At 38.7% G+C, this 13,507-nt stretch overlaps 1 protein-coding gene across 7 annotated transcripts in view; it reads right to left on the reverse strand.

Annotated features, from left to right (window-relative positions):
• The window catches only part of AKAP10 (A-kinase anchoring protein 10), an 80,776-nt gene that overhangs the window by 26,505 nt on the left and 40,764 nt on the right, over positions 1-13,507 (reverse strand). For all 7 annotated transcript variants that reach the window (XM_087825801.1, XM_087825802.1, XM_087825804.1 and 4 more), the window contains 5 exons: positions 10,834-10,932; positions 7,509-7,593; positions 6,578-6,701; positions 4,704-4,840; positions 1,309-1,453 (listed from right to left, as the gene is read on the reverse strand). In XM_087825801.1, the coding sequence (XP_087681927.1) occupies positions 1,309-1,453; positions 4,704-4,840; positions 6,578-6,701; positions 7,509-7,593; positions 10,834-10,932 (590 nt within the window). The remainder of the gene's footprint in view (positions 1-1,308; positions 1,454-4,703; positions 4,841-6,577; positions 6,702-7,508; positions 7,594-10,833; positions 10,933-13,507) is intronic.

The following is a 13,507-nucleotide window of genomic DNA, read 5'->3' on the forward strand; positions in this document are numbered from 1 at the left end:
CAGAAACCTTTTGGTGTACAGGACTATCCTCAACTAGCTAAGCCACACTGGCCAGGGCAAGGTATCTGTTTTGACACAGTCTTTCAAATACCAGGTTGTGTTTTTCAAATTATTGTTAAATAAATGCCTAATAACCATGGGTGTTTCTATTTGCATTTAAAAATTGTGAATGATGCTGAAAAAGTTCCCGTGTTTATCAGTGGCATTTGCTATTACCAACTTTTCCTTCACAGCACTTAGCACAATTGTAAACATTTATGTCTGTGTTTAGTATGAGCGTTCCTTGTAGATAGAGATCTAGGAGGGCAGAAACTGTGCCTCTTTGTCTGCCATTCTAACACCAACAGCTAGTGCAGAACTACTCAAAGCACTGGTGAATGAATCACCTCTGCTTTTTTCCATTTACCTACTTGATTCATAAAATTACATAAGTTCTTTATATACATACACACGCATATTTAGTAAGAAATTTTTTTAGACTTTTTTTCTATTTTAATTTTCTTTATTACCCAGAAAGTTTATATTCTTTATATAATACAGGTCTGAAACTTTTCCTTTAAGATCAGAAAGATTTTAACTTTAAACATGAAAAAATTATTATCCTGGGGCAATAGCTGATACTCTATTCAGCTTACCACTAGCTTTTTAATGATTTGATTTTTATACTGAACTCTTTCATGTTCCTGGAATTCCAGTCTTGTGTGGGTATTATATAACAGTGCTTACTTAACCCCTTCCACCTAGATAGACAGAAGCAACAAAACTTCACGGCTTCTCCTGGACTCTGTGCAATTCCCGATAAATGCTGTTCTATCATTAGAAAAATAAATCATTCACAAATTCTAATACTTTATAATTAACAAGCTACTAGTGGTACCCTAATAAGTGATCATAATACTACATAAAACTAGTGTTCTAACCCTGTTGAGGGATATTGGTGAAATAACTAGATCATTCCTAAGCTAACTTTGCCCAATACTGCTATCTAATTAATGAGCACTTTATTCATACACATCTTACCTCATTTTTATCCTTGAAATAACTTCAAGGTAAGTAGCCATATTACCCCCATTTTACAGATGAGGAAAATGGCATTAAAGGACTTCAGTAACTGCCTGAAGCTACTGGACCTGTAAAGGTTAAGATCTATACACACCAGTCAGACTCAAAGACTCTGCTTTTAATTGCCATGCTGCACTACTGAAATTTTCCACTGTCCTGTTGCATATCATTTTCCCCCTGCTCTATTTTCTGGGTTTCAACAGTAAAAAATTCTTATAGTTTAATACTTTTGAAGTTCTTGGTTACCTTCTCCATGGTTGTCCAGGCCTGACGTAATGGAGTTGTAAAACAGTTGGGGAGTGGCCCACCTTCCCTGCAGATATTAGATTCAATTTCTAATCTTACAACATCATCAAATCCAAGAGGATGTGTGGCCTGCAGGGAGAAGTACCTATGGTAGAAAGACAGCCAAAGTAAAACCAAATTCCAGAGCAAATACAAGCAACTTCTGGCACCTATGCTAAAGAATCTTCTATGAGGGTTTCAGCCTGCAGACCTAGTACTATAATGGCCTTGCTGCAACTGTTACTCCCATTCCCCAAAAATACCTGAGTCGACTTGCTACCTCCCTACTTGCCTTCCATCATATTTAGTTCTTAAGATTTTCAAGGGCCAGGCTACAACTGAGGCAAAGAAATCAATCAATCACACATATTTAACCCATGGGAACCTATTCTTTGTTCAGCACTTGGTAGAAAGAAATGGATTGAAAAGACGGTTAGAGTCCTGGTTGGTGTAGATCAGTGGTTAGAGCGTCGGCCCTCATGCCAAGGGTCACAGGTTGGATTTCTAGTCAAGGGCATGTACATGGGTTGGAGGTTCACTCCTCACCCCTGGTCTGGGCACATGTGGGAGGCAACCAGTCGATATATCTCTTTCACACCCATGTTTTTCTCTCCCGCTCTCTCCAACCCTCTTCTCTTGCACTCTCTCTCTGAAAAGCACTGGAGAGAATATCCTCAGGTGAGGATTTAAAAAAAGAGGGTAAGACACTGTCATTTCCCCTGGAAACAGAGTGGAAAAAACTCCTTGCACAGGATTCAACGAGAACACACCATCATAACCATGAGGCACACGTCACTGATATGTAGGAATTAAAAACAAAACAGCCCTGTGGGTGAAGTGCGTGCATCTGATGTATGTGGACAGAACAGGACTTGCTGATCCGGTAGACGTGGGAAAAGGAGTCACCGATGAGAGCTCAAAGGTGGTTCTTTTACTCCTCACCCGAGGGTATGCTTTCATTGACTGTCCGAGAGAGATGATGGGAAAGAGAGAGACAGACAAACATCAGTGTGAGAAAGAAGCATGGATCGGCTGCCTCTCGTGCATGCCCTGACCGGGAATTGAACACTCAACCTTCTGGTGTACAGGACGATGCTCCAACCTACTGAGCCAGGGCAATAACTCAGAGATTTTTAACTTAACAGGATATAATGCAACTAGTGTTCTGGTAAGCTGATTGTAAAGTGGCTACTAAATAAAAGCATTAAAGGAGAAGAACACATATAGGTGTCCCAAAAACGCGTATACACGCACTTTGAATAATATAAAGGCAGTGTTTGTTAAAATACATTTCATTTGCAAAACTGAGCTATGAGCTCTTAAAGTGTGTATACATTTTTGGGGGGACACTCTGTTAAGTTCCCTTTCCAGCATTCTAGTGACTTCTAACTCCTGTCTAATATCAATATAGAAAGAAAGGCTGATAAAGCATGATTATAATGATGCATACATAAAATATGAAACAAGTTGGGACTGGTAAAGTCAAATTTGGCACAATGAACTTTTCTAAATGACAGTGCAGTAGGATACTAAACAGTAACTTCATTTAGAAATGGCTCCTGCCCAGCCAGCATGACTTAATGGATGAGTATTGACCTAGGATCCTGGAGATGGGGGTTCAGTTCCCAGTCAGGGCACATGCCTGGGTTGCAGGCTCAATCCCCAGCAGGGGCTGTGCAGGAGGCAGCCGATCAATGATCCTCTCTCATTATTGATGTTTCTATCTCTCTCTCCCTCTCCTTTCCTCTCTCTGAAATCAATAAAAACATTAAAAACAAAAGTCTATAAAAAAAGAAAAGGCTCCCAAAGTAAAAATGGGATCCAGGGGGAAAACAGGTCTCTGCTCTCTGGTTTCTGAGTTCCAGCCAGGACCTTACTAGTGCCAGCCTTATGTTACAGCATACAAAAAACTTTTTGTCATCAGTATTTTCTTAACAAAAAGTGAGTCTTCTATCTTCTAACAAGTTCATAAATATTCCTCTATGATTTGAATTTTGGGGCACCCCAGACAAAATTTCTAAATGTAAATACCTGCTATTTCAATGAACATATAAAATGTTTCCTATATAATACTTTCCACAAATATACTAAAATAAACACTGGACAAACATGAAGCACTGCATTCCAGTCTAAGTGCTGCCACTAACTTGCCCTGTGACTTGGAGAAAGTCACTACCTCTCTGGGCCTTAGTTTTCTCATCTGCAAAATAGGAAAATCAGACTAGATCTCTAATCTGGCTATTCATCAGAATCATCTGGGGTGTGTTCTAAAAATACAGGTTTCTGGGTCTCACCTCAAACCCGCTGAGTCAGTATCTCTGAGAGAGGACTAGAAGCCCATCTTCAATCAGCTCCCGGGTTATTCCTACACAGACCGCCTATCCCGTGCCTGCAGAGCAATACTCAGGAACCGCTGACCTAAATGCTCTCAGCTCCTTCTAACTCCTGACATCATGGGTTCTTCTCTACCCTTGTTATCCTCTTAGCACTTACTTGTGGATACAAATAACACATTACTTTTTTTTTTTAAATATATCTTTATTGATTTCAGAGAGAGGAAAGGAGAGGGAGAGAGAGAGACAGAAACATCAATGATGAGAGAGTCATTGATCGGCTGCAGCCCGCAACCCAGGCATGTGCCCTGACCGGGAATCTAACCCCGATCGCCTGGATCCTAGGTCGATGCTCAACTGCTGAGCCATGCCCAGCTGGGCCACATTACTTTTCTTGACAAAATAAGAAAAGTTAAGTGAAGCTGGCCACAGCTTTATCACTTGCCTGATGCTTCAGTTCTGTTCACTGTAAGACTGTGCCACCCTCTCCTTTTCAGTGAAGACTAATGAAAAAGTATTATTCATTGAATAGTTAAATTGGTCAAGCAGATCTGCATCAGAAAACATGATACACCCACACAGATATTCAGAACCCCTTACAATATATTCCAATCACTCACATCCTTTAATACCCCATACCCAAGCCGCAATTACTTAAACTTAAGTTTCTTGATAGTGCTACATTCCCACAAGTTTCTATGACTTTGCTTGTGTTAGAGCCCTCTGCCTAGAATGTTCTTTTCTGCCTTTTCTGGTGAGCAAAATTCAATTTATTCTTCAGAACCCAATTTAAATCTTTCTTCTGTGGAACCCTCCCTGAATTCCACGTCACTGTCCTGCCTGCCACACACAAACCTCCCCTTTTCCTCCAGCAGAAAGCCTTGCTCTAAGAACCCCCAAAACGTTACACATACCATATGCAAAGCAGCTTGTATGCTGCTCCCTGTGAGTTCCTTGAGAGCAGAGACTGAGCTTACTCATCTCTATGTCTGAAGTGCATGCCAAACAGTCAGCAAAACTCACCTGTCATATAAAATCATGGCATCGTTCTGTGCTTCCTGCCCATCGTACTGGCCCTTTTTGGCAGCGAGCTGAGACTGGAAGTTGTCTGCTGCCAACCAGAACTGCAAGATATTCACTGCATCTTCTTTCTCCATGTACTAGGAAGGAAAACAGAAAAGAGGAAAATGAGGCTATAAACAGATTTCTCTCACCATCCCTAATTTATAAGCCCTAACTATTATAATATAGAATTTAAGCAAAAAAATCAAAACAAACAAAAAAAACCTAACAGGTCCATTTGTTCAGCAACTTACAGTCATTCAAGATTGAAAAGTTTAAAAATATTCTTTTAGGGGAAAACAACAACAACTAGAACACAAACACCACACAGCTGGATGCAACTTTAGTGAACTGGAGTAAAAGTTACAATAATGGTGGATTAGTGGTTCCTCACTGGTAAACATGCGAAGGGTAAAGTAACCAGACCAAATCTTTTATACCTGATCATTTCCATCACTCCATGCAGCCATATTAACTTGAACAAATGCTGACTTAGCCCTGGCTGGTGTGGCTCAGTGGTTAGTATCAGCCTGTACACCAAAGGGTCACAGGTTCCATTCCTGATCAAGGGCATGTACCTGAGTTACAGGCTTAATCCCTGGCCCTGGTTGGGGCACATGTGGGAGGCAACCAATAGATGTGTCTCTCTCACATCAATGTTGCTCTCTCCCCCCGTTTCCACTCTCTATAAAAAAATCAATGAAAAAAATATCCTCAGGTGAGTATTAACAACAACAAAATGCTGACCTAAACTTGTGGCAAAGAGAGAGAGTAGAAAATAAATAATTCTTTTAATTTATTTTTTTTTATATATCTTTATTGATTTCAGAGAGAGGAAAGGAGAGGGAGAGAGAGAGAAAGAAACATCAATAATGAGAGAGTCATTGATCGAGCCCACAACCCGGGCATATGCCCTGACCAGGAATCGAACCCCGATCGCCTGGATCCTAGGTCGACGCTCAACCGCTGAGCCACGCCCAGCCGGGCGAAAATAAATAATTCTTGTGAAGACGTAGGGTGCAAGTGGGTATTTCAGTTACTGCTTTGTGAGACTGGGGATCCTCTTATCTCTACTTAATAGTCATGTGCTGCACAGCTGGCATGGCTCAGTGGTTGAGCCTCCACCCATGAACCAGGAGGTCAAGGTTCGATTCCGGGTCAGGACACATGCCCGGGTTTCTGGCTCAATCCCTAGTAGGGGGAGTGCAGGAGGCAGCTGATCAATGACTCTCTCATCATTGATGTTTCTCTCTCTTTCTCTCCCTTACCCTTCCTCTCTCTGAAATCAATAAAAATAAAATTAAAAATTAAAAAAAAAAGTCATGTGCTTTGCAACAAAATATTTCATTTGCTGAAGCCTACAAATTATACTAAAACGTATGCCTCAAAGACATTAACTAAAGCTTTTTGCAAATGCTTTCCTGGGCAATCCTGTCAAATGGCTAACACAAAGGTGATGACAGTAGAAAAAAATTGACAACTTTTCTTTCTCTCTTCTGAAGTCTAGTCTGCAAATATTTGCACACTGGGATCAATTATCAAACTCTGTGGTTTTAAAACAGCTCCAAATAATTTAAAATATGCATCCTCTTAATTAGATTTTTCCAAATTAGAGTTATTTCACATTGCATTTTCACGGTCTCTCTTTAATCTGTCATCAAAGTTCCCTTGTCACCACATACAACTTAAAACAATAATATAATTATTTAAATCCAGCTGATCTTTTGGGAAATGATTTGTCTCTTCTACATTATTTTCTACAGACAGGGCCCCAGCATTTACAGTTTAGAAGCTGAAATGCTCTAACAGAGTATGAGAGGAAACGCAGACTTTACCTCAGAGAAATAAAAGAGTGCTGACTCACAGAAGAGAATGTCAGCCAGGTAAACAGTTCCACTGGTCAGCACTTCAATCTGGTATTTACAGAAATGGTGACTTCGCAGAAACTCACTAAAGTGCCTGCACATGGACAAAAAGGGACAATTTGAGGGAACGACCAAAGGAAAGAGCTTAATAGGGTAAACACTCTTTCCACACTGCGCCTCTTGCATCTGAAAAGCCTAGGTCAACACTGCCTTCCTTCCCATGGTGTTGGTCCTGATTCCTCCACCTGTAAGTAATCTCTCCCACTTCTGAATGACTTTGTAGCTCTCCTCTGATATTTAACACACCCTACCTCATATTACAGTAACAAAAGAACATGCCCTATTTCTCTTATTAGGCTGTAACTTCCTTCCAGGCAGGTACTGTATCTAAATATGCCTTGCACAGAGCACCACTTTCACAACTGTTAAATGAAAGAATGAATCTGCAGGTTATTTTTAAGGGCATGCAGCAGTAAAAAAAACAACAACAACAAAACTTTGGAGGCAGTTTCAACCAATTTCTGTATTTAGTAACATGGCATACATTACACTTAAAGCATGCACTAAAAAATTAGAATATCCATCTGAAGACACAAACTGTTTAAATAAACTAATTCTAATAGTCACAATCACCCCAAATGACTTCAGAATTACAAATTCTTTTAACCTAGGAAGTATTAACATTAAAATGAAAACTTGTTTTACTTTTAACAGAGTTCACAATTTTCATTTTTAAAAACACATTAACCAAGATAGTCTTAAAGTATGCCCGTAAGATCCTGTAAACATTCAAAATACTTAAATCCTCAAAGATAGTTTGTTTTTAGTTGTGTGAAGCCCATTCCAACACTAAACCCGAATTCTCAAGAATGCAGAATGTGAAAGTATGAAGCCAACTTACTCTTGCTCCATTGCACTGAAGACTATGGACTGCGCCAAAACAAAACAGTTGGGATCGACCTGTCCATCTTCTCCACAAATCTTTGCTGTAAAAGAAATAGTAAATAATTAAATTTCTATTAAATCCAAATGTATACATTGGATCAAAGTAGGAAATGACTGTAAAGGTATGTAAATTAGTTTTTAAATGGAAGTAAGAGAAAATACAGGTGAATAGCTGATCTTGAGGCAGAGGTCTTTCTAAGCATACACATACACAAATGGAGAAACCAAAAGATTTAACATAAAATTAATCCTATACATTAAAACACACCAAAAACAAAATAAAAAGGCAACTTAGGGGGAAATTTTGCAGCATGTATGACAGTTTCCTCTATGTATGACAGATTATCATTCATGTCAAGAGTTTTTTTACAAACTAATAAGAAACATCCCAAAAGAAAAAAGAGCAAAGGACATGAAAAGACAATTCTCAAAAGAACAAATATAAAATGGGCAATATGTAAAGATATGCATGCTCACTAGCAATCACATACATATAATTAAAGATTAAAATAAGAAGGCACTCCAACTTTTGTCTAGTAAACATGCACAAAAGTGTTTTTCACAATCCATATGTTTAAACTGCTTCACAATACATACGTTTTAGCAAAGGCATGGGAAAATTGACACTAGTGAATATAAATTGGGAATATAAGGATAATACTAGGGAATATAAATTGGTATATCTTTCTGGAGGGCCATTTGGCAATTTCTAGCATAAGCCTTAAAAATGAATATACCCTTCCAATAAGCAATTTCATTTCTAGGACTGTAACTGAAAGAATTATGGATTTGTGAAAAGATTTACCTGTAAAAAAGTTTATCAATAAACAAATGGGACTACAGCAAACTAAAAAGTTTTTGCACAGCAAAGGAAACCATCAACAAAATGAAAAGACAATCCACTGAATGGGAGAACATATTCATCAATGATACCTCTGATAAGGGGTTAATATCTACAATTTATGAAGAACTTATAAAACTCAATACCAAATAAAACACAAACAATCCAATTTAAAAAAGGCAAAGGACCTGAATAGATACTTCTCCAAAGGGGATATACAGATGGCCAATAGACATAGGCAAAGATGCTCAACGTCACTCATCATCACACCGATAAACATTAAGACCACGAGATATCACCTCCCATTGGAAAGAATGTCTATCATCAATAAATCAACAAACAACAAGCCCTGCTGGCGTGGAAGCACTGACCTACGATCCAGGAGATCGAGGTTCGATTCCTGGTCAGGGCACATGCCTGGGTTTTGGGCTCGATCCCCAGTAGGGGGCGTGCAGGAGGCACCTGATCAATGACTCTCTCATCACTGATGTTTCTCTCTCTCTCCTTCTTCCTTCCTCTCTCTGAAATCAATAAAGATATATTTAAAAAACAAAACAAAAAACATCAAGTGTTGGTGAGGATGTGGAGAAATGGGAACGCTTGTGTGCTGTTCGTGGGAATGAAGATTAGTGCAGCCACTGTGAACACAGTATGGAGTTACCTCAAAATACTAAAAATGGAACTGACTTATGACCCAGCAATTCCACTCTGGGAATATAACCAAAGAAACCCAAAACACTGATTCAAAAAACTATATGCACCCCTATGTTCACTGCAACATTATTTACAATAGCCAAGACCTGGAAGAAACCTAAGTGTCCATCAGTGAATGAGTGGGTAAAAAGCTGTGAGACATGTACACAATGGAATACTACTCAGCCATAAAAAAGAAGTTAACCTTACCCTTTGTGACAGAATGGATGGACCTGAAGAGCATTATGCTAAGTGAAATAAGTCAGAGAAAGACAAGTACCATATGTAAAATCTAATGAACAAGATAAACTAAAAAACGAAATAGAAACAGACTCAGACAGAGAACAGACTGACAGCTGTTAGAAAGGAGAGGGTTGCAGGGCTGGGTGAAAAAGTTGAAGGGATTAAGAAAAAAAGAACCCTCAGACACAGACAACAGCTTGATGATTACGAGGGAAAGGGGGTGGGCGAGGTCGAAGAGGGTATGGCGGGATAAATGGTGATGGAAGGAGACTTGACTTGGGGTGGTAAACATACAATATATAGATGATGTGTATAGAATTATACACCTGAAACCTATATAATTTTACTAACCAATGTCATCCCAATAAATTCAATACGAAAAAAAAGTTTATCAAAATGTTATTCAATAGGATTTAAAACCATAAAATATGCTAACACTAGGAATTGCCTAAATAAGCTACAGCACATCAATAAGCTAGTTAGCTAACTATTAAATATGGCTAGAAAAAACCATACGATCATGATGGCAGGTTTCACTTTCAGTTCATGACCTCAGTGGGACCGTAATGAAACCCAAGGATCGTACTCCAGTATCCTGGTCCAGTTACTCTCTCATTCTCTAGACGATACACGGCACCCCTTACCCTCTCCTTGAATGTCTTAACAGGTCTCCTATTCTCTGTGTTGATGACTTTGCGTCTTACTTCATTAAGAAAACAGAAGCAATCAGAAAGTTATTTCCCACTTCTCACCACATCTGTCCACCCACCTGCATCTCCCCCTCTCCCGTTTCTACAGACAACTGTCCTCACTCCCACTGAGCAACCCTGCCTGAGCACCGGACCGCACCCTCTCCTGCCTCCTTAGGGCTTCTTTCCTGCAGCAGCTTTCACCCTCTCCCTGCTTCAGAATCTTCTCTGCTATTGCCTTATTCTCACCAGCTATTTACGCTGCACACTTGTTTGTTTGCTATCATACGTCCTATATGTTCATAACAATTCGCCTTAAAATGAAAAACAGAAACTACTGTCCCTTGACTTCAATCCCCTTTCAGCTCTTTAGAGCAAAATGCCTCATAAAGAGTTGCCCACACTTGCTATCTTCATTCTTCCTCCTACTCTCTCTTAAGCTCTATCACGATGGGAAAACTACTTACCGTCTGTGCTTCAGTTTCCTCATTTATAAAATAATAACTATATTTATGCTGCAAGGTTATTTAGAAGAGTAAATGAGTTTATCCATGGGAAGTACTTTAAATATTGTCTGGGACACAATAAGTATTCAATATATGTGTGAAATTATTGTTCTTGCTATAGTTGTCATTCAAATCAAAGTTTAAGAATTTGGTCTCATATATATAAGAGAGAAAGTTTGTAAGTGAGCTACAACCAGATATCTGAAAACAGACTAGGTAAGGGTATATAAAATTCCATGTTCATAAAAAATTTTCTTAATCAATAACCAAAAATAGGACTTTTCCCCCATAGCGTGAAGCACTGCTTACCTATGATATCATTTCTCATTGCTTCTGTAATTGGTATAGGTTTAGCAGCATCTGGAGATATATACTTGGTAAAAGTAGTCACTGCATCTTGTTCTATACCTGCAAGGGAAGAAGGGGAAACTTCAAAAATCAAAAGGCAACTTGAACTACTAATGGACTATACTCATCAACAACAGGGCTTAGTTTGCTGTGAGCCCAAGTACACATGCATGTGCACACACATACACACAAACGTGTGTACACATAAATATTACAAATATAAACATATATAAAAGTATATTTAGGACAAAACAAGCCTCATCATAATACTGCTTTTTCACTGTTTGGTCTCTGGAGCAGAGGAATCATGTGAATCCCCCCCACTCCTCATTTAAGCTACCAAGCTTCTTAACAGCAGTGACACATGCATGTTCTCTTTCCAGGTCTTCGTCAAAGTCTGGGCTTTGAAGGACTTGCACAGCAGTGTAACAGTAGGAGCTCAACATTTATTTATAAATCTACATTTAAAATATTTTACAAAATAATTTAACATTCATGAATATTACGTTCATTTGACCTTTATAACCCTTTAATGAATCTCAAAACAATGAATCTCAAACTTTTTGTATTCTCAGGACTTTGATATCTTAAAAATTATTGAGGACCCTAATGACCTTTTGTTTATGTGAGTCTTATTTCTAGATATTAAAGTATTAGAAATTAAAAATGAGAAATACTGATTCAAAGAAAATTAATAATATTAAACCTGCTAGAAGTTAACACAGACAATTTTTTTAATGGAAAATAACTTTTCCAAACTGAAAAATTAGAAAAGGGCATTGTTTTACATGTGTCTTGATAGAAAACTGTTAGATTCTCATATCTGCTCTGGCATTCAATCTGCTGTGTTATTCTGTTTTGGTTGAAATATACTGTGAAAATCCTTGGAATTTCCTGAGTGGTAGGGGTGATATGAGCATCTTCTGTTATTCATAACAGCCCCTCCAACCACAAGAAAGTTTATACTAGTGAGGTACTGGTAGAATGGGGGCTGGTTGCCAAACCTCCAGGTAAGATAGAAAGGCTGTGGATCACAAAATTAATAACCAATGGTCAATAACTTAATCATGCCCACATACTGGAACCATAAAAACCCTCAATGAAGTGGTTCAGTTTCGAGGTTGGTAAATGCATCCATGTGCCAAAAGGGTAGCATACGAGGACTCCACAAAGACAGAAGCTCCTGCGCTTGAGACTCCTCTGGACCTTGCCCTATGTACCTCTTCATTTGGCTGTTTATTTGTATCCTTTATAAAGCGTTTCTCTAAGTTCTGTGAGCCATTATAGCAAAGTACTGAACAAGAGGAAGGGGTTATGAAAACACTCGATTTATAGCTGGTTGGCCAAAAGTACAGGGGACAACTTGGAACTTGCAACTAGAACCTGAAGTAGTGGTGGGGCAGTCTATGGACTGAGCGCTTAACCTGTGGGGTCCGCACTAACTCTGGGTAGTTACTGTCAGAATGAATTAAACTCTAGGATTCCCAGTTACTGTCTACAGAGAACTGGATAATTGCTTGCTGTGGGAAACCCACACATTTGGTATCAGAAGTGCTGTGAAGAGAGTATCGGGTTTCTTTTATACATACTAAGAAAATCTGACCTCAGCGATGTGTAGTTGAGAAAAGCAGTACTTTAATAGCTTTTTGAGATAATTATGGATATATTCCTCTTTGATACTACACCCAAACTTGACAAGCGGTAGTTTCTTAAAGGTTAGTTAGAATGTAGAATCTGAAACCCTATCAATTAAGTTGTATTCTGTTATATTAAAATCCACTGGTCTATCTCCCATACTTAATGGATCTTTTACTCATAATTTCTTAACATCATATGTTTCCAAATATTTTGGAAAATACTGGTTTACTGGCTTATGCAGATCTTCCAGATGTTGATATGTTACATCATACAGGGCAGAAGCATCACCAGTGATCGTATCAGAACACTAAGCTGTCAAAGCACACAGTGGTGAATACAAGTTTTCCAAAATTGCAATTTCCACTTAAAAAGCTTAAATTTTACCATTGGGCAACAAATGCTTCAGCTGTTCTCCTTGAAATAACAAGTTTACTTCATTCATTCCCAAGAAAATGTCTGTCAAATATCCAAGCATGAAAAACCATAGTTTGTCAACAGTCATTCTTACAAGTAAAAATCGTATTCCATTTAAAAAGCAGCCACCTGAACTCACAAAAACAATCAACTACACATGCTTCTCCTTAACCAAGCAGTATGCTTCAGTATGCAGAAGCACTTCTGCACATTTCCCACATCATCACACATATCAGACAGGGTTTAGATTTAATAAAATTATCTACTTCTCCAAAGACATCCACGAGTAAACGTGGCACTGTTTTACTGGAAGTATGGGGCAGCAAACAGTGACTACTAGTACAATGTGGTTCAATGACAGCAGGTTTTCCCACAGTTGCTTTTCCACCACCATTACAAATGTCAACAGAGTAAAAAGACAAATAACATCTTAGAATTGTTGTGAAAATTGTTTTGATCATATGGACCCCCTTGAAAAAGTCTCAGGGACCCTCTATGGGAGTGCAAACCACACTTTGAGAACCTGTGGGTTAGCAGTATAGCTTATTCCTATTTTTAAAGAAAAGAAACTTATGTACAAAAC

This window comes from Miniopterus natalensis, chromosome 17 (genome assembly GCF_054644295.1).
Source record: "Miniopterus natalensis isolate mMinNat1 chromosome 17, mMinNat1.hap1, whole genome shotgun sequence".
Taxonomy (NCBI): domain Eukaryota; kingdom Metazoa; phylum Chordata; class Mammalia; order Chiroptera; family Miniopteridae; genus Miniopterus; species Miniopterus natalensis.